The sequence below is a fragment of the Callorhinchus milii genome, unplaced genomic scaffold (assembly GCF_018977255.1).
Source record: "Callorhinchus milii isolate IMCB2004 unplaced genomic scaffold, IMCB_Cmil_1.0 Scaffold3, whole genome shotgun sequence".
Classification (NCBI taxonomy): Eukaryota; Metazoa; Chordata; class Chondrichthyes; order Chimaeriformes; family Callorhinchidae; genus Callorhinchus; species Callorhinchus milii.
In genome coordinates, this window is record NW_024704744.1 from 3,814,883 (window position 1) to 3,837,263 (window position 22,381).

Sequence of the window (22,381 nt, forward strand, 5' to 3'; positions counted from 1 at the left end):
TGGTTTTAAGAATTTAGTGTTTGAATGCAATTTATTTTCAATCTAGAGTGGTTTCAACTACAAAACCTTCCTGAGTAGCCCTTAAGAGACAACCCAGAAATATGACAACAAATCCATTGGGATACAGTGTGAGAAGAATGATTGTATCTGCATTGCATCTTCCTATCCTATCATCACGGATATCAAACAACAGTGCCAATAATGCAACTACTTGAGATAAGTAATTTTAATGGATTTCTTTCAAGAGAATTTCTCATCCGATCAAACAGCCAGCAAATCTGCCATTCACTGTGGCTTGCCTTCATCAGAAATACCTTGGCACGCTTGAATGAACACTCAGTAAGTCTTTCTACGGTGTGTTAGGAAGTCACATAACATTAAAAAATCATATGCACTGGACAAACATACCTTATTGTCAGCAATAGTTGAAACATCTTATTCACTCATGTATATTTTATAATTTACTGGTGGCCGGCCATGCATAACTGACAGCACCCGTTTTCAATAAGAGAAAACAATCCTTACAACTCAAAAAATTAGACAAAAATAATTTTAAAAAGTTTTATATTTGGATACATCTGGTTTGGCTTTCTTTTTTCTGGTCTCCTGCCCTTCAGAACCCAACACACATAACAATAACAACAACTTGGATTTATATCGTGCCCGCCATGCACCTCAGCATCTCAGAGCACTTCAAATGTGTATATATTTATATATAATATATTTGAAAAATCTTTCACTAGTATCAGCCCTGAAGTTAAAAGTTGCCATTAAAAATGCAGCTCATTGTGATAATAGCTACTATCAAACAAAAGACTGTCAAACATTTGTAAAGGAGCAAGCTGCCAGTTTCGAGGTGTTAATCAAACAGGTTGGACAGTGCACGAGTATACAATTTGAAAACAAAATCTGGAATGCCACAGTGATGTACTACTCAGTTGCTTTAAATCCATTAAATGATTTGAAGTTCTACACAGGAAACAGTGGAACCCCATTATAATGCAGTATTTGGGTCCCATAAAATCCTAACCCCCATTATCGTGAGGAGTGATAGCTGGTTTGACTGCCCATGTGCACAGCTTTCTGACTCGCCCTCTGTGTACCAGCCAGTTCCTACGCTTAAAGGAAAAACTGGCCGATTTGTGGTCACCGAGGTCAAAAGTGTGGGGAGCTAAAATGGCTGTTTTCAGGTCATTTGTAGCCACCGACACCACTTCCTGCTTTCTACAGCAGGAAGCAACATCAACTGCCACCCAATGACACTGAAGTCTGCTGTTTTAGTGTAAAAACATGCTGCAGGAAAGTGAGAATGAATGGGTAGGCTGAGCACATGCAAAATGAATGGACTCCACAGTACAATGGCACAAATTTCAATAGAGTCAAGCATTGAGGCTGCACTATTTCACTTGGGGAATTTCTGCCCAAGTAATTTGTTTATTACGAACTAGACATTTATTCTGAACAAGACAGAATAAACTAAGCTCTCTTCATTGGCAAGCTTCGGTTACATGTAAATCCAATTAAGTGAGATGCTTGGCTACAGAATGTCGGAATCGATCCGGTCCTCTGTAGCGGTCTTGGTAGTCCGGTTCCTGAGCCAGGCGGGTTTACAGTATTCCAGGGCGCTGCTGATGACAGCACAGCCCAGCCTGGTTCATTGGCAGGACTTAGAAGGACAAACCAGTCACTGGGGGCAGGGAATCATCTCGCTCAGCTCCTATGAATCCTGCAAGCCAAAGCCGTAACAGGCAGAGGCGGTCGTAGCTGGACAAGCAGTGGGAACACTTTTTAAAAAATTAACAATAGCAAAGAACTTTTCAGGAAATATTTCAAAAACGTTGCCCAACTATCAGTCTGTTAAATAACCTCAGAGGATTTTCTTCGTTTTCAAAATGAATCATTCTCCACATACACGAGAAGCAAGCTCTGATCGATAATGTGGAAATCACTGAGAAAATAGTGTTTTTAAGATCTTTGACACTCAAGTCATCCATGCGGTCGAGCCTTCCCGTGTTGCAGAAAAGCTGCCTCCCCTGGGTTGATGTGTCTCTGTCTTTTCTCAGAAGAGACAAAAATACAATTCAATGAATGTTAACCATTAATCAGTATTTTCAGCCCTTCAGAGATAGTGTAGAAAGACTGGGTGGAGGATAATCTTATCCACAGATAGCCACCCTCCATTCTGATACCTTTACACAACACTGATGATCTGAATCATTGAACCAAGGAGGAAATCTTTAGTTTAGATACAGTGTAAGACAAAGAATCTACGCTTACAGATCAATGATTAGCAAAACGATGTGTATTGTTCCAAGGAGGAAAAGCCTAGAGAACTTTAGAGCCAGTTAGGGTTTCAATGAATACCCAAGTACAAGAAGGGTATAAAAACCTTTTGAGGATGATACATCACTCCATTGGGTAATGACTTCACCTTCTAATAACATAGAAATCTCCAGTCCTCCTCTGCTTCCCATAAGTATTTGATTGACTTAATGACAAAGGGAAAGAAATGCTCAATCCCTCTGGTCTCCATCTTTTAGATCCATTCTTGAAACCACACAATACAAAACATTTATTCTTACCATTTTCTTCTCCCCAAACAAAAAAGTTGTCAGTTTTCACAAAGTCATTAACCGTATAAAAACCTCCCACATCCATTATCCTTTCAGTTTAGCAATTCAGGCAGTGACACCTAATTAATTAGAAGTGACATTATTCTTCATCCAAAAATTAACTCACCATTTTTACTTTGTCAAAACCAAGAGGTTTACTTGATTTTTCTTGATCTTTTCCCCTCTTCTTTTCATCTTTCCTTTTGTCCTTTTCTCTCTGTTGAGAATTGAAACTGGATTGTCATAATTGTCATTTACCTTAAAAAGAGTTTGGCTCATTATATCACGTAGGTCCCGGTTGTTGCTGTTCATGCTGCATCGAGCAACATTGTCATTTGAACAATGAAAATACAATAGAGATTAAACAAGTTCTTTTGATGTGATTAAAAATGACGCATTTTGAATAAAGAATTAACGTGCTTGATACTTAATCAATTAAACTCAAAATTTCACAAGACTTAATTCCTGCATTAAATATTGCCGGCTATTTATACAGCCGTTAGTGATTTTTTCCTATTTGTACTTTTATTACAGTCAAACTCTCTCATATCAGATACAGTTTAAGGGGCTGTGGACCTCAACAGATTACAACACTGCCCTTCAACTCTCGAACTTGCCTGAATTCACTTCAAGTGCTTTCTCCGATGGATACAAGGGTCTTGACTCTATTCAAATAAGCGGTCCTCAGGTTACATACAAAACTGCAAATAATTCAGCACTGATTCTTAGAAAATTGATCTGTTCACTCAGTAGCTATTGTGGGAAATGGAACTCACTGTGTTAGACAGGGGGTGCGAGGGCAGTGATAGCGAATAGAAACGGACTTTAATCAAGTTGGGGAAATCCACAATAAGACATGACCTTAAAAATGGAGCTGAGCCAATCAAATGGGAATCCAGGAAAATAAAACATCTTTACATAAAAGGTCATAACAGGAATTATATTATTATTACATAGCAATGCCTAGCTCAGAAGACCAACAAGTCAATCAAGCGAGAGATTGAGAATCACCATAGACTTAAGGCAAGCGGGCTCAACAGGCCAAATGACCTACTCCCGATTAGGGCTGGACTCGTCAGACTACAGTGAATGCTATGAATCCACTGACTATCTAGTTGGCATGTACTTCTCCTAGATTGCTTTGCTCAAAAGGTTGAATGGGTTAATTTCACGAAATGCCTATCCTCATTTCAAGCAGAATCAATACATTGCTGATGCTCTGCTGATATCAAAACTATTTATGGATTTTCAAACATCATTGACTGGGTAAATCACCTTCGCAAAAATATGGGCAGTATTCTATTGTCAAAAATCGTGGGCGCACTGAAATTTTTGCAAAGAAAAACTAAATTCTAAACTGACCCAAGTGAGCTTGCATCAGATTCATGATTCAGCCTGTTATTAAAGTGTACTATGAATCCTAGTGTGTTTCATTAATGAATGCTTAATGTAAATCACAAGAGGATCATGCACTGTAGATTTAATCATCTTCTGACCCTGGTTTTGAATACCATGGCAGGACTTGAGCTCATAGTCTTTAGATGCATTCAAGAGGAAGCTAGACCTTCACATCAGTGAGAGGGAACAGAAAGGTATGGGAGGGAGTAAGGAAACGGTGAAGAGGGTGCGTAAACAGCAGCACATTGTACGTTGCTGTGGACTGTACACTTGGAACCGCTAGAAATTGAATTAAGACCCTTGTATCCATCGGAGAAAGCACTTGAAGAAAATTCAGATAAGTTTGAGAGTTAGAACAGCAGTGTTGTAATCTATTGAGGTAGAGTATAAACATTGTCATGTACTAGTTGGGCTGAGTGACCTGTTTCCACGTTGCACATTCTTTGTGAAGTCTAGGCTGATAATCCAGTGCACTCTATAGTCAATATTGGGGGAGCACTGCAATCTCAAGAGGTAATGGCCTTTGGATGAGACGTTCTTCAGGTGGACATTAAAGATCCCAAGGAAATATTCGAAAAATAATAATTATCCTTACATATTACATTGTGCATTTCACATCATGAAGATGTCCCAAAGCGCTTCACAGGCTATACAATAAAGTGGAATGACTTGTGTGTGCCTTTTGCTGGTTGAAGTAAATGAAAGAAATTCCTCTCAATATCCTGGCTTTCCCCTTTGTGGGAATGTATTTGTTCTGTCCCCAAACTATCTACTCCTTGAAGGCTTCTCATTTCTCGTTAGCTGTTTTACCTGACAATCTTTCTTTCCAGCACACCTTGGCTAGGTCCCTTTTTAACTCTCTGAAATTAGCCCTCTTCCAGTTGAGTATATTCACCTTCGATTGCTTTGTCCCTTTCCATAAGTACTCTAAACCTCATGATGTTGTGATCACTGTTGTCCAGATGCTCTCCTACTGAAACCTGCTCCACTTCATTCCCTAGAACTAGATCCAGCACTGCTTCCTTCCTTGTTGGGCTGGAAACATACTGATCTAGAAAGTTATCCTGCACACATTTCAGGAATCCTTCCCCCTCCTTGCCCTTTACACTGTTATTTTGCCAGTCTGTGTTAGGGTAATTGAGGTTCCCCCATTATCACTATTTTATTGGTTTTGCATCTTTCTGAAATCTGCTTGTAAATTTGCTCATCTATCTCCTTCCCACTATTTGGTGGTCTATAGTATACACGTAACAAAGTAACAGCTCCTTTTCTGCTCATTAACTCTAACCAAATAGATTCTGTTTTTGTACCCTCGAGCACATCGTCCGTTTCCAGATCCATAATCGTGTCTTTAATCAATATTACCACCTTTTTTTCCTTTTTTCTTCTCTCTCCCTCCTGAATACATTGTAGCCAGGAATATTCAGCTCCCATTCCTGCCCTTGTTTGAGCCAGGTCTCCGTTATTGCCACTACATCATAACCCCATGTGGCAACTTGAGCCGCAGCTCACCAACCCAATTTGTTACACTCCACGCAATTACGCACATGTACTCCAAGACCAACTTAGTCTGTTCTGCATTTCTCCCCATCTAATCCCTCTATTTTCAGGATTACTCCTTATTACATTGCTATTTGTCTCTCCGAGCCCTCTATGTAACTTGTTTGTCCTCTCTAATGTGATATCCTGATTCCCTTCCCCCCTCAAAATGTCTTTAAACCCTTCCCCACATCACCAGTTAACTTCCCTGAGAAGACATTGGTCCCAATCCTGTTCAAGTGTAACCCATCCACCTTGTACAGGTCCCACCTCCCCCAGAACTAGTCCCAATGATCCAGGAATCTGAAGCCCTCCTTTCTGCACCATTTCTCAAGCCATGTATTCATGTGTTTGATCCTGCTGTTTTGATGCTCACTTGCACGAGGCACTGGGAGTAATCCAGAGATCACCACCTTTGAAGTTTTACTCTTTAGCTTTTTCCCCAGCTTCTGATACTCTCCCTGTACTCTTCCCTACATCACAGATCCAAACATGGACCACGACTTCTGGATGTTCCCCTTCCCCCTGCAGAATGCTTTCCACCCGTTCTGTGATGTCTTCAACCCCAGCACTAGGAAGGCAACATACCATGCAAGAGTCACGTCTTTAGTTGCAGAAACGTCTGTCTACTCATTTCACCGTTGTGTCCCCAATGACAATTGTATTGACATTCTTCCGTGTTCCCCTGTGCATCCATTGGCTTTTGTCTCCTCTCCCGAGATGTGTCATCACCCTGACTGGTATTCAATACTGAGAACCGGTTTGTAAGTGCCGCACACTCAGGGGATTTCTGCACTGCCCATCCCCTCTTCCTTCGATGCTGGGTGGTCACTCACTCACTCTCCTCCTGAACCCTCTGTTGCTGTGGGGTGACCACCTCCTGAAACATTCGATCCGTGAATTCTTCAGCCTCCCATATGCTATGTAGTGACACCAGCCTCTCGTCAAGCTCAGAAACCCTAAGCTCGAGCAGCCGGAGGCACTTCCTCCACACGTGTCTGTCCAGGGCACACAAAGTATCCTGGGATTCCCACATGGCACACATTGTGCATGCAACCGGTCTCAGCTGACATGCCATATTCCTAGATGTGTTTTATATTATTTCAATATAACTTATATACTTTATAATTATTCACCTCTTTCCCCCTCTGCACTGAATTCCCACTCTCACCAAATTCCTTAACAGAATTCTCACTCTGTTCCACCTCACTCAGTTCTCTCCTCACTCTGCTGGGCTCTCTGCTCAAATCTGGTGATTTGGTAAGGTGACAACTACAAAAATGCAAGTTCTTTTTTCACCGAATCATTCCATCAGATAATTCTACCAAATACCTCCTTCTCAGCAGCATATAAGGGAGATAAAGGCAAGGACAGAGCAACATGAAAAGAGCACATACGCACAGAACAGATGAAGAAATAGTGGGAAATGGAAAAACAGAATTTTTTATATCATTTTAATTTTTAAAATGGAGTCCTATAGCTCAGTGGTTAGAGCACTCGCTTCGCAAGCAAGAGACCTGGGTTCTATTCCTGGAAGGGCAAAATATTGGGCAAGTTTCCTTCCTTCACACGCTTCTGTTTACTTTGTGATAAGTAGGAACCTGGTTGTTGGTCGATTGGCGGATCACTTTTCCGGGGATAATAATCACTCAAAAAAAACCATAAGAATTTAGTCATGACTATTTGTGGGAAACTGCGGTGCACAATTGGCTGCTGTATTTTGCCCACAAATATACAGTCAAACCACTTTACAGTATAATAATAATCCTTCCATTTGATATAGCATCTTATCACATCTTTGAGACGTCTCAAAGCGTTTCACAAAATATACTGTAAAGTTTCTGTATATTTTGTGGGCAAATCCTGCATACGAAATGCAAGGATTATTATTATTATAACGAATGAAATGGAAATACACACTAAAGCAGAAAACTACTTTTGTTGTCGTCAGCCAGTGGATGAAATACATATCTGGACAGCAATTCAATCCACAATACAGATTGAAGCATTGAGCAATTTCCACCACTATAATTTAGATTCTTCTTCCAAACGAAAATACTGCAGGACTGTGTGGAACCTGGGAGTTGATTGTATTGCATCTCTCTCAATCTGGCCAGAACCTTTTAAAAGCTCTATTTGTACACAAGGAAACAGTCACAGTTCATCAGCTGAAACTCAATGCTCACGTTGACAAAATCAACTCCAAGTTGTGAATGGTAAAAACATTGCTGGGGAGACTCAAAACAAGAAGAGACTGCTCCAAATAATGGCACAAAGAAGCTGAACTGGGGATTCAACTTCAGGTAAGTTGGGCTGCAAAATTGAATCTCCTGCCTAAGGTTCAAAAGTTGCAGTGTCAGCAAACCCAGTATCTAGCTGGTAAATTCAGGAATATTCCTCCACTACCCCTCTCATCCCAGTCCCTATCCATCCCTCCACACCTTCAAACCTGTCTCTCACTCCTCACTCACCGCCACTATAGTCCGCATGAAACCAACCACTTGCTCCCTCGACCCCATCCCTACCCCTTCCCTTAGCTCCCAACTCCACCTCCTTGCCCCTCTACTCACAGACATCATAAACCTCTCCCTGTCCACTGGTACTGTTCCTACTCCATTAAAAACATCTGTCATCACTCCTATCCTTAAAAAACACTCTCTTCTCTCAAACTACTGCCCAATCTCCAACCTCCTTTTCCTCTCCAAGGTCCTGAAATGAGTTGTTGCTTCTCAACTTCGCTCTTTCCTCTCCCGTCACTCCCTTCACGAACCCCTCCAATCGGGTTTCCGTGCCACCCACAGCACAGAAACAGCCCTGGTCAAAGTGACAAATGACATTCTGTCCATCTGCGACCAGGGCTCCCTCTGCCTCCTCGTCCTCTTTGACCTCTCTGCTGCCTTTGACACTGTTGACCACTCTATCCTCATCCACTGTCTCTCCTCTCGCCTCCACTTCAGCTCCATAAACGGTTTCTCCTCTAACAACTCATCATCTCATACTCTGCATTTCTCAGGGCTCTGTCCTTGGTCCCCTCCTCTTCAATATCTGTATGCTCCCTCTTGATGACATCATCCGCAGACATGGGGTCAACTTCCAGATGTATGTGGATGTCACCCAAATCTATCTCTCTGCCTCCACCCTTGACTCCATGACACACTGCTGTGCTGACAAAATGTCTGTCAGACATCAAGTCCTGGATGAGAGTTAATTTTCTTCAGTTGAACGTCAACAAGACCGAGGCTCTCCTGATTGGCTCCCGTCAGCGCCTCCTCACCTCAGGCGCTGACAGCATCACCATCCATGGTTGCAAACTCCACCTTATTAAGCCAGTCCAGAACCTCGGGGTCTTGTTTGACCCTCAACTATCCTTTCTACCCCACATCCGCGCCATGACCTGCTCTGCGTTCCCCCGGCTCCGTCACGTCTCACACAGCAGTCGCCGAAACACCTCATTCATGCATTCATTACACCAAGGCTTGACTATGCAAACATCTTTCTCGTCAGCCTCCCCAATTCCTCCCTCCACAGGCTGCAGATCATCCAGAACGCTGCAGCCCATGTCCTCTACAGCACCAGGCTCCGTGACGAGGACCAAATCCTCGCCCGACTCCACTGGCTTCCCAACACACTGAGGATACAGTTCAAGATCCTGGTCCTCACCTTCAAACCCCTCCATGGTCTTGCTCCCCCCTACCTCTGTGACCTCCTAAGATCCTACCATCCTGCCTGCTCCCTCCGCTCAGCCATCTCGCCCGCCCCACCATTGGCGGGCGGGCCTTCTGCTACTCTGCCCCCACCCTCTGGACCTCCATCTACAGTCCCTCCACCTCACCATCCTTTGCCTCCTTCAAGACCCACCTCAAAAACCTCTCTTCAACCGTGTTTTTGATCACCCTGCTTCCCCCCTGCTCCCTTGAGATTACTCCAACCGCACAAATATCCCTTTTGAAACTTTTGTAATTGCAGCCAGCTAATAACATGAATGTGAGAGCCTTCAGGAAATAAATTTTCACTGACAAACCACTGAGACTTAAGACACTATGCATTAATAGAGCAAACTGTAAAGCTGCCACAGGTGTACTGTCACTTGTCAATATATCGCATCATTTACAGTCAATTCACTTTACAGCATATTCTGTAAAATGCTTTGGAAGGTATCAAAGACGTGATCAGGCGCTATATCAAATACAAGTATTATTATCATTTGCAAGCCTATTTTACCTCTGCACAATAAATCTCAACAGATCATGTTTCTGGTTTGTATCTTGCCAACATGTCCCACTACACGAGTTGGATATTTTTTCACAAGTACAAAACTGCCATTTTAATGGTTTCCTCTCTAGTGCTTCACTATGAATAGAGTACAAAATGCTAACCTACCAGTTTGTGTATTGGATCCAATGTGAACAGCATTCAGGTTAGATAGTAGACAGTAACATGGCCCAGCCAAGAGCATGAAGGATTGGCCCGTCTTGTACACCTAGCGACATAGAGTGGAGCACTGGATATCTTTTCTGCAGCACCATGATTGAATCTCAACAACTAAAGGCATTTGAGCACAGCTAATCCAATCTAGATCAATGGCCTCAGAACACCTCGTGCTATTAAGAGCAATTCATGTTGAGTGTGGACTCAAAACAAAATGAGATAGTGCCATCAACCTTCAAAGCAGCATGCTTGCTAGCAGCTGGGGAAAGCGCTATGGCTCAAAACCTTTGTAACCAGAGGCAGAGAGGCAATAACAGCTTGTGCTTAAATACTTGTAACTTGTACAGCAACTTTCCTCCAGTATGAACATCTGTATGTCAGCTACACGTGGAAATTTCCCGTGTTTGCAATGGAATGCGCACTCTCTCTCCGTAGGGTTGGATCCTGTTTACGTAATTCCAGAGAGTATTAAGCCCAGGTTGGCAAGAACTAAGGCTTGGGGACTCCAAGTGTGCGTTGGCATACTGCAGAAATTCAACCAGCTAAAACCTCATAGCTTGCTGTTGAGAGCCCTGCCTGGTAAGCTTTCTGCTGCTTATCCTGCTAGGTCTACCCCAGCCATCCCTCCGCCTTGTTCCCTCGCTAACTTCAGTTTGAAACCACCTGAACACCCATGCTTTGACCTTTTTTGCTTCACAACAACGATGAGAAACACGAAGGCTGGGAGGAAAGAGGTGGAGTTGGAGGGTATTGTCAAAGAGATCCATTTTCAGAAAGGCTCTCAAGGGACAAGGTGAAGGGATTTTAAAATATTTCGAGAAGTTGGAGTAAAGTGGCTGATAGTAGAGTAAAGTGGTGGTAGAGAGGGAGCAAGGAATGAACAACGAAGTACCAAAAATGCCCAGTGTTTGGGAATAAAATAAGATACAACTATCTTTAAGTCTCTCTCTATTCTCTCTCTCCTTCCTCCCCACCCACCCACACACACACACACACACTTTTTGGAAATAAGTTACTTTATCTTTCTAAACGTGAAATCACTGTAGAGAAACCAATGGCTCAGACACTTCTGATGACCAGATGGCTGTGGATTTGAATGCCAATGTATCACTGCATCACTGGATGGTGCTAGAGAGGATATGTTGCCCGGTTACCAGCAGCCTGACATCAATCCATGCAGCATCGAAGCATCCTGCATAGCAGCAGGAAGAAGAAGACAGTCCCTTGAACTGCCCAAAATATATTGGGAAAAGCTGTTAAGAAGAGGATGGCACAGTGACACAACAGCCGACAATCCCACACGCTGACCCATCACCACCACCCACGATGAGCTCCCAAACTCAGCTGTGCTGTTTTGGAGGAGGCACAAAACGGCCCCCAACAGCATCAATAACAGTACAGATACCCATACTGTAACTCCTTGTTAAGTGAGTTACATTCTTTGCATTTGGTAATCATAATAATCCTTGCATTTGATGTAGCGCCTTATCACGTCTTCAAGACGTCTCAAAGCGCTTCATGGAATATACTGTAAAGTGAATTGACTGTATATTTTGTGGGCAAAATAATAACAAATAACAAATAATAGTGCCTTTCATGTCAGGACGTGCAAAAGCAATTCACAATGGAATCACTACGTATTGTGGGCAAATGCGGCAATCCAATTCGCACACAGTAATGTCTCACAAACAATCACAAAGTGAATGACCAATTTTTATCTGGGGAATTGACTATAATGTGAATTGACTTTATTCTGTGGGCAAAACGCACAGCAATGTACCACAAGTTATGGAGTGAGTGACCGATTTTATTTGGGGATTGTTTGCCAGGACACTGGGAGAAAGTCCCTTCTCTTTTTGAATAATGCCAATGGGATCCTTAACGTCCACCTGAGAAGGTGCACTTCACAGAATATAATGCAAAGTGAATTGACTGTATATTTTGTGGGCGAAACGCAACAGCCAATTGTGGCTTTCTCCCTCACATCCGCACCACAACTGGCACCGCCTTCCATCACCTTCGGAACATCGCCAGACTACGGCATTGCCTCGCCCCTCGCGCTGCTGAGGCCCTGGTCCGCGCCTTTGTCACCTCAAGGCTGGACTATGGGAACTCTCTCCTCGCCGGCCTTCCCGCCACCTCCCTCCACAAGCTGTAGGTCATTCAGAACTCTGCGGCTCGTGTACTGTCCCCCACCAGGCTTCGGGACCACATCACTCCCACCCTCGCTCGCCTCCACTGGCTCCCCATCCCCCAGAGGATTGATTTCAAGATCCTCATCCTCACCTACAAGGCCATTCACGGCCTCTCTCCCTCCTACCTCTCCAACCTACTATCCCCCTACCTACCTGCCCGTACCCTCCGTTCCTCTGGCTCTGGTCTGCTCCACGTCCCCCGCCCCAACCGCCCTACCATCGGTGGTCGGGCCTTCAGCCTCTCAGCCCCCAGGCTCTGGAACTCCATCCCCCAGTGCCTTCGCCGCTTCCTCCCTTTCCTCCTTCAAGACCGGTCTCAAAACCTTTCCCTTTTACCGAGCCTTCAGCTCCCCTCTCGACTCTCTTCCCCCTCCTCGCTCCCTCCCTTCCCTCCCCCTGACCATTTCCCCCCTCCTCGCTCCCTCCCTTCCCTCCCCTCACCCTGACCATTTCCCCCCTGCTCGGGTCATGACCCAACTGTGCAGCGCCTTGGGACGTCCTCCTGACGTGAAAGGCGCTTTATAAATGGAATCTTGTTGTTGTTGTTGTTGTTGTTGTGGACAGCAATGTCCCACAAACAATCAGGGATTGAGTGACCACATTACTATTATTTAATAGGCTGATGTTTTTGAAGAGAACCTTCACCAGAATTGGAAATATTAACTAAAAACCTGCCTTTAGACCCTGGATAACCTGCTATGCATTTCTTGTGAACATTTTTTTTCCTTCTCTTTTGACACATACACACACAAATCAAAACAAATAACATTAAAAAATCTTAGAATTCAAACCTTAATTGCTTAATGAACAGCAAAAGAACTGAACGAGAACAACACGAAAAAGCACAGAGGAAATAAAAATGCAAAGACTTCTTGCAGGACAGGATTCCAGACTGCATTACATTGCACTTTCTAACAAGCCAATTATTAAGGGATTGATTTCGCTTTTGTTTTAACAGAGAAATTCCACGCATGCTTTACATATGTGGGAGGGATTAACAAGTACATAAAAAGAGTCACAACAAAATGGAAATGCAAGAGGCAAACATGCAAGTTAGGGACCGGGCAAAATCAAAACAGGATTTAATGTTATTAGGAATCAATGCTACACCTAGAACCTTTTTGCCCCATCTTATCTCAGTGCGTTTTGCCCAAATATACACAATTAATCCACTTTACAGGATATTCTGTGAAGAGCTTTGAGATATCTCAATGACTTGATAAGGCGCTATATCAATTGCAAGGATTATTAGGCATTATTTTGGGGATGAATCCAGCACATTTCACCCACAAAATATACAGTCAATTCACTTTAAACTATATTCTGTGAAGTGCTTCATGACGTCTCAATGACGTTATAACAACAACAAAATTACATTTGTTTAGCGCCTTTCACAAGTCACTATATCAAATGCAAGGATCATTATTACATAGTTAGCCACACTGATGGTAATCAAAATTTACTTGACACTTTGACTGATGGGTGACCACTATCAAATCCTTTAAAGATTTGAAAATACTTTCACCATGTGGGTGCTGGATTTTCTATTACAATTCTCGAATTAGACGATGTGGCCACATGTATTACTCCTCCACCTGCGACTTAATTGGCAGAGACCTTTGAATGTCATTCCCTAAACCCAACGTGAATTCAATTGGAAAACGTCTTGATAGGGAGACATTTGACACATTACCTGTGGAATGTACAGATTTGATTAGCCAAATGGAGCTTCTAAGTGTACTTTTCCCTCTTGAAAGAATTATGTCTCCCCGAGAAAGGATTTTTTCCCCCTCATACAATGAACAAGTGATTATATTTGATTAGAAAAGCACTGATATATGTTCTGAAATGTCACAAAGGGTTTCATTCACGTGAGGACAGATTATTTTCGTTGCAAAGTGACAGATGGTCCTTATCAAGATAATGTTAGAAGTTTGTACCTTCATATTCACAAACTGTTTGGGATCATAGCTTTTCCCAGTTAGTGGCTTGGAGCAATTATGAATGTGAGATTCATAAAGGGATATCTCCTACCTCACATAATACTGCCAAAACACTCATCCATGCCTTGTTATCTCCCGCCTCGATTTCTGAAATACACCCTTTCACTGGTCTCCCCAGGGCCACCTTCCAAAGTCCAGTTCATACAAAACTCTCTCATATTCTCATCCATACCAAACTCCGCACATCCATCATCCAAAACCTCACCGTCTCCAAGCAGATCAACTTTAAGTCCTAATGCACAAATACAAATCCCTTCACACCCTAGCCCTGCCCTACCTTTCCGACTTGCTCATACCCTGCATCTCTGCCAGCCCCTTCACTCAGCTAAGGCCGGCACATCCCTTAACCCTTGCACCACCAATGGTGGGCAATCTTTCAACCGCCTCATCCCTATCCTCTGGAACTCTGCCCCAATCCATCTGCCCCAATCCCGCTGCCTTTAAATCTCACCTTAAAACCTGCTTATGGTCACCTACCCCTTCGCTCAGCACTTGAGCCTCTATCCTGCGTGAAGGGCCCTATGTAAATTCAAGTTAATGTTTTTGTTGCACCCTTCTTCCCCCCACCACAAATTAAACTGTTCTCCTGGTAAACCGGTCTTATATTCCCTCATCCAAATTCAACCCCAAAATTCTAATTAACTTGGTTACTCACTTCACTGTTGTGTGTGGGACATTGCTGGCACAGATTTGCTGCCACATTTGCCTTGAAACCAACATTCACTTCATTTCCAGTTAAGCTCGCTCAATAAAGCGCTTTGGGACACTTCTTTTTATGTGAAAGGCCCTTTAGAAATGCTAAGTTGTCAATTCCTATGCATTGAAGCAGTTGCAGCGGTCACTCTTGACAAGCTTTAACTATTTAGCATAAACTTTACCCACGGCACAGAAAGTTTAAAAATCCAATTATCTTGTCACACAAACAGTAATTGGCCGCTTTCCTTTTAATGCAGCTTGTCACCAATTTAGCCAGACAATAGCATGTTCGAAGTTGAAATGAGAAACACTTAAGATCTACCCACCAGTATCCCTTTTAGAGATGCTGTGTAAATCTACGAGAAGGTAGTCAAAATATAATTTTTTTTTAAAAAAAGCCTTAAGAATCTAAATGGAAACTAATAAAATAAGTACAATTAAGAAATCCATTGTGGGTTTGATGCTGTTCAATTTTGAAGAATTTCTTTTGTGCACTGCTCCATACTGAATTACTTTACTAAACATCACAAACTGAAGGCCACACTATAATTTTAAATATTTCAAAATTAAATTTGTTGATTAACTGTCCAAACCAGACAGAGCACCATGCATGCCACCTACACATGGAAATTCATGTGTTTGAAATGGAATGTACACCGTCTCCCTCCGGAGAGCATTAGGTGCAGGTTGGCAAGAACCAAGGGTTGAGGATACCAGAATGTGTGTTTTTTTTGGGGGGGTGGGGGGGAAACTAGTGGAGTTTAACCAACAAAACCACATACAAGAACATACAAAAAAGGGCCAAGGTCCATCTAGTTTGCCTTCCACCTTCCTGGCAGTCACATGCACATGTGTCCCAAACTACCTATGTACTATATTGAAGTATCTGGGAGTCAGTTTAGCTCCAAAGAGCCAACATTTACCTGTTAACTACATTCCCGATCTGTGATCCAGCGCTTTGGGACGTCCTCCCGACGTGAAAGGCGCTCTGTAAGTGAAATCTTGATGTTGTTGTTGTTGTGATGGGGCAGATGGGGAGATTAAAGATCCTATTAGGATCCTGTGACCCTTTTTGAAAAGTGGAGTTTCTGCCGGGGTCCTGGATGTCAAACCTGTTCAGCAGGCATCAGATCCGAATGCTGCAATGATAGCCCAGCTGGCCTAGCTCATCAGCAGGACTTGGATGACCTGGCCAGTCACTGGGAGCAGGGATTCTTCCCACTCAGTTCTGGTTAATCCTGCAAACCAAAGCTCAAGTGGTCCTAGCTGTCTTAATGATCTTGAATAATCTCAGACCATCACTATGACAACGTCTTATCTGAATGTCTGCTCTGTTAGATACTGGTGGTGGGAGGGGGCAGGGGGAGGAGAGGGAAGAGAATTAATACACTGAATTTCCTGAACCAGCTCAAATGGAACAATTGCACATAATTAGCCAATTTGAAAATCTTTTGCTAAAAACTCTCTGTGTAATCATTAGGAGAAAAATGACGGAAATTTGTTAGCGATCTACAATGATAATCAGGTCTCAAATAGACCAAATAAAACTGTAGTCGAGAAATGTTTGTTTAATGAATCTCAAGGGTTTCAATTAAAAACAATAAAAAATACATGGACATATCACCAATTCTAGTTAACTAACCTGAAAATATAGCCCAAGCTCAAGTTGATAACATCAATTTAGTTGCCATTTCAGTGGTAGAGAGTTTCACACATGGGGACAAAAGAATTGCAGTAAATTAAGTATAAACAAAATTAACTTATTTTATGAGGGGGAGACTGAGCGAGCAAGTGAGTGTTCAGTGTGGAGTCAGAAAACTGAAAGACATTAAGCTGCAGAGCTGAAAGCAGCTGTGAAATTACCCAGCAGATACCAAAATGACTTGCAAGTTGGAAGACCCATTATTAGCCATGTTGGCAGCAGTGACTAATCACCATCTGTGGTGACAGTCCACCTCACGGAGAAGAACAGCAGGATACTTCCAATGAGGTTAATCGAGGAACAGAAGAAAGGTTTATAAATACGGGACAGTTTTTGGCAACGGACATTTCTGTCAATATGAAATCCGACAATGATCACGAGTGTGCCAACCTCAGAAAAAAAATCCATCGTAATCAACTTGATGACAAAAGATCTGTTCCAAGTGTCCAAACTGCAGAAATAAATTTTTGATCATCCCTAATTGGTCAGGGTTAGCCAAAATGTTTCAACTCAATCACACCAGCACTTGGTCACGATATTATCCATAATATTACTTTTCCGGGCATAATAATTCCTTTAAAAAATACGAAATTATAATAATAAATTGGTCATTTCAATCCAAGACTGTTTGTGGGGACACTCCTGTGCGCAATTGGTTGCCGCATTTTGCCCACTAAATATACAGCCAATTCACTTTACAGTATATTCTGTGAAGCGCTTTGAGATGTCTCAACGACAGGATAAGGCGCGATATCAAACACAAGGATTATTATTGTTAATAATGTCATCCACTACAGCATTTAAAAAAAAGGATTATCCAAAATATAATTTGGTCTCTGAACACGACTCAAACATCCTAATTAGGACTATTGTAAAGGCGCTATACAAGTGTAATTTTGTTGTTGTACTGTGTGGTGTCTCAAGCTCTCTAGGACACTACTCTGCATGAGGGGCGCTACAAAAATGTAAGTCGTAGTTGTATCATTCCTATCCATCTAGATTGGAGTAGATTTTCTTTGGTACAAATCTGGCAGATTCCATCCTGCTTCACAAGTACGTTCAGCTTTTCCCACTGTTTCAGTTTCACAGCTACTGAATGTTGGTTCTATAACTGGTCCACTGAAATTAACATCCGATAGTGGGCATTACATGAATCTGAAGCACCAATATCCTATGCTACATTGTGAGCAGGGAATCATCCCACTCAGCTCCTGTTAACTGTGCAAGCCGAAGCCCTGATGGGTAGAGTGGTCCTAGCTGGACAAGCAGCAGGAAAGCTTGCTAGGTATCAAATATCAACAACAACAACAACAACAAGATTCCATTTATAGAGCGCCTTTCACGTCAGGAGGACGTCCCAAGGCGCTGCACAGTTGGGTCATGACCCGAGCAGGGGGGAAATGGTCAGGGTGAGGGGAGGGAAGGGAGGGAGAGAGGAGGGGGGAAATGGTCAGGGTGAGGGGAGGGAAGGGAGGGAGAGAGGAGGGGGAAATGGTCAGGGTGAGGGGAGGGAAGGGAGGGAGCGAGGAGGAGGAAGAGAGTCGAGAGGGGAGCTGAAGGCACGGTCAAAGAGAAAGGTTTTGAGACCGGCCTTGAAGGAGGAAAGGGAGGAAGCAAGGCGAAGGCACTGGGGGATGGAGTTCCAGAGCCTCGGGCTGAGAGGCTGAAGGCCCGACCACCGATAGTAGGGCGGTTGGGGCGGGGGACGTGGAGCAGACCGGAGCCAGAGGAACGGAGGGTACGGGCAGGTAGGTAGGGGGATAGTAGGTTGGAGAGAGCAAGGCCGTGAATGGCCTTGTAGGTGAGGATGAGGATCTTGAAATCAATCCTCTGGGGGATGGGGAGCCAGTGGAGGCGAGCGAGGGTAGGAGTGATGTGGTCCCGAAGCCTGGTGCGGGACAGTACACGAGCTGCAGAGTTCTGAATGACCTGCAGCTTGTGGAGGGAGGTGCCGGGAAGGCCGGCGAGGAGAGAGATCCCATAGTCCAGCCTTGAGGTGACAAAGGCGTGAACCAGGGTTTCAGCGGCGTGAGGGGTGAGGTAGTGCCGTAATCTGGCGATATTCCGGAGGTGATGGAAGGCGGTGCCAGTTGTGGTGCGGATGTGAGGGAGAAAGGACGGCTCAGGGTCGAACAAAACGCCGAGGTTCCTGACGGCTTTGAGAGGTGGAGAGTGCAGCCTTGGATGCTGATGGTGTCAGCGCCTGAGGTGCGGAGGCGCTGACGTGAGCCAATCAGGAGGGCCTCGGTTTTTCGCACGTTGAGCTGAAGAAAGTTGTCTCTCGTCCAGGACTCGATGTCGGACAGGCAGGCTGTCAGGACATCGGTGGTCGTGGAGTTGAGAGTAGAGGAGGAAAGGATATCAATGACAAGTTATGCGGTTTTAGCTGGTTAGACTCCAGCAGTTACCCCAGTGCACCTGGAATCCCCAAGCCTGGTCTCTTGCCAACCTGCGCCTATTGCTTTCCGGAATTAGGAAAGCAGGATGTGTCCCTTGAGGTAGAGAATGTGTGTTCCATTCCAACAATCTATCTCTGGGATTTCCATGGGCAGGTGGGAAGCCTGGAATTCTCAGTTTGGTTTGGATACTCTTAAGCACGGTGATGGGTTTCCGCATGTGTCAAGATGCCCAGTTGACCAAAAACAAAATCCTATGCTACAGATTGGAGCAATATATGTGTAAACCTTCACTCTTCTGGATTTCCAACCTTACTCCAAGGTGCCTGCCTGCAAAAAGACTGGCTAAGTTGACCAAACCAATTGCAATGAGGCCCATTTCAAGAGAGCTCATCAAAGTGAATGGATTCAAATTAATCTCTCAAAATAAGGGGAGCATATTAGCAGATGCCAGCACTTCAGCAAGCATCAGATCCTAATACCACAATGAAATTATGATTAGGCCAGATACATTTTAGGAACAAACATACCGTGATTAGTGCTTAATTATTTTATTGTGAAAGGAATAAACCTTTAATCTTCAAGCACTAGACTTGGGGGATTAAGGTCTATCGTGTTAAAGCCAATCTACAATGTGATTCAAGTTTGAATAGAATGACCTCGCCCCCTAACCTCCAATTCACATCACTAAAGCTCCATTCACTCCAGGCTGTTTTTCCAATTTTCTTTTCATTATCACATTCCAAAAACATTTGATTTTATAAATGTGCAGGGCTGCCAAGGTTTGGTTTCCACTCTCAGAAGATGTAGCATGAACCCAGATGAGACAAATGCTTCTTCAAAAGATCGAAGCTGTCACCAAAAAACAGTCTGTGCAGTACTATTCAGTGTATAAATGAACAGGACGTCCTTGTCCAGAAACCAGTTAGAGCAATTGAAACCTATTTTCATTTCACATTTGTTTTTCTTGTGATTAGATTAAAACGAAAATCAAACTCCTAGTTTTCTCTTCAATTCAAGCCAAGTTAGGTGTGTGTGTATATAAGGTGTCAAGTTGGATTTTAACACAGTTAAAGACAAAACCGAGTGACTTTCATAGTGTTCAGTCCACCCTGCAGCCACAGATTGTGTAATACATCTCTCCAATCTTTCTCTATCCTAAAACATCTCCATTGCCATGTTAATGCAAACAACTAAAGAGCTAACAGAGTAAATGGTCCACACCAGCCAAAACTCTTGTAGGTAATGAAGAGCAAATGGGTACAAACTACTGACTGCAGCTTTCCAACAAATACAAAAGCACAAGTAAAGCAAAATAATTTGCATGTTCAAATGCAACTAAAGTGCAATTAAATAGGAAATGAGTTTTAGCAGACCCCAGAGACAAAGTATCATGCGCTCATTACATATACTGCTGCTTTCACTTGAGTAAATTATTAAATACCAATCTCAAAATAGGCAGTTTCAATTAAAGTCAATTCACATCAATTAAAGTCTAATATTTAGCTGAATTAGCTTGCCTGTGGATCCTCCTTTGAGCTGGATGACAGTCACAGAAACAGCAAATACAACATTGAAAATCAAGTGTTTATTCTGCGGCAATGCCTGCCTAAGGTGAAGGGTGTCAGTTATTGGCTTGTTGTGCCTCCCACCTCTGAAATGATGAGTGTGGCAGAAATTCCTTTCAGAAGAGATCACTGAAGATAGAGAAGTGTATGATGGACATCAAGTTACGCTGAAATACCAAAGTTGGAGCAAAATAGCAAAGACATGCAAGCAGAAGCATCTGAAACATATTTAATACTCAGTTATATTTATAATATTGCGTATGAAAGATTTATGTTGATAGGAACTTGCTGTTAGCGGTTTGAGCAATCCTGTGTCAGTCCACATATCCAATTCCAGCAATATGCAGCTAAATCACCACCCACATCAAAAAAAACACACAAGTTGTATGTGCGTTAGAAGTCCTTCTACCCAGTAATTTGCCTCACTCTCAAACGCACTCTCCTGACATTTTTCATATCAGTCATTGTGTTTGGTGACCAAGACTCCCAGATTAAGGGCAGGCATTTTTGGGTGGCAAATCCCTTTGAAGCAAAGACTGACATTAATTGGGATAATAAGCCTTGCATTTGATATAGCACCTTATCATATCATCGAGATGTCTCAAAGCGCTTCACAGGATATACTGTAAAGTGGATTGACTGTGTATGTTGTGGGCAAAATGTAACAGTCAATTTGCACACAGCAAAGTCCCACAAACAGCCATGGAATGAATGACCAATATTTTTTATTATTTGGGGGAATGTTAGCCAGAACACCACAAGAAACTCTCTTCTCAAACAGTGGCCATGAAATGTTTAACATCCACCTGAACAGACAGATGGGACCTTGGTTTATTATCTCATCAGAAGCACGGCAGCACCGACAATCAACACCCCACCACCCCCAGCACTGCAGTTTCACCTTAGACTATGTGATTCCAAGTCCCTACCTGCGGCTTGAACCCACAACCTTCTGACTCAGAGGTGAGAGGGCTACCACTGAGCCAGACTGACACACTATGGAACCGAGTTACAATTTAATCTGAAGCACTGCATTTTCTGAGTCGGTCTGCAGAAAATTACGATTCCTCTCGTGGGTAGGCGTCCCATTCAACTCTCCCTTTCTTTTATTGTCCTACTTACAGGCTCAAGCACGTTGGTAGCGTGGATCAATACAACAACAACAACAAGATTCCATTTATAGAGCGCCTTTCACGTCAGGAGGACGTCCCAAGGCGCTGCACAGTTGGGTCATGACCCGAGCAGGGGGGAAATGGTCAGGGTGAGGGGAGGGAAGGGAGGGAGCGAGGAGGGGGAAATGGTCAGGGTGAGGGGAGGGAAGGGAGGGAGCGAGGAGGGGAAATGGTCAGAGTGAGGGGAGGGAAGGGAGGGAGCGAGGAGGGGGAAGAGAGTCGAGAGGGGAGCTGAAGGCACGGTCAAAGAGAAAGGTTTTGAGACCGGCCTTGAAGGAGGAAAGGGAGGAAGCGGCGAAGGCACTGGGGGATGGAGTTCCAGAGCCTGGGGGCTGAGAGGCTGAAGGCCCGACCACCGATGGTCGGGCGGTTGGGGCGGGGGACGTGGAGCAGACCAGAGCCAGAGGAACGGAGGGTACGGGCAGGTAGGTAGGGGGATAGTAGGTCAGAGAGGTAGGAGGGAGCGAGGCCGTGAATGGCCTTGTAGGTGAGGATGAGGATCTTGAAATCAATCCTCTGGGGGATGGGGAGCCAGTGGAGGCGAGCGAGGGTGGGAGTGATGTGGTCGCGGTGTCTGGTGCGGGACAGTACACGAGCTGCAGAGTTCTGAATGACCTGCAGCTTGTGGAGGGAGGTGGCGGGAAGGCCGGCGAGGAGAGAGTTCCCATAGTC

General features: G+C 43.8%; 1 protein-coding gene across 4 annotated transcripts in view; it reads right to left on the bottom strand.

Annotated features, from left to right (window-relative positions):
- The window catches only part of smap1 (small ArfGAP 1), a 186,022-nt gene that overhangs the window by 101,303 nt on the left and 62,338 nt on the right, over window positions 1-22,381 (bottom strand). For all 4 annotated transcript variants that reach the window (XM_042333744.1, XM_042333743.1, XM_042333742.1 and 1 more), the window contains exon 5: window positions 2,740-2,829. In XM_042333744.1, coding sequence (XP_042189678.1) covers window positions 2,740-2,829 — 90 coding nt within the window. The remainder of the gene's footprint in view (window positions 1-2,739; window positions 2,830-22,381) is intronic.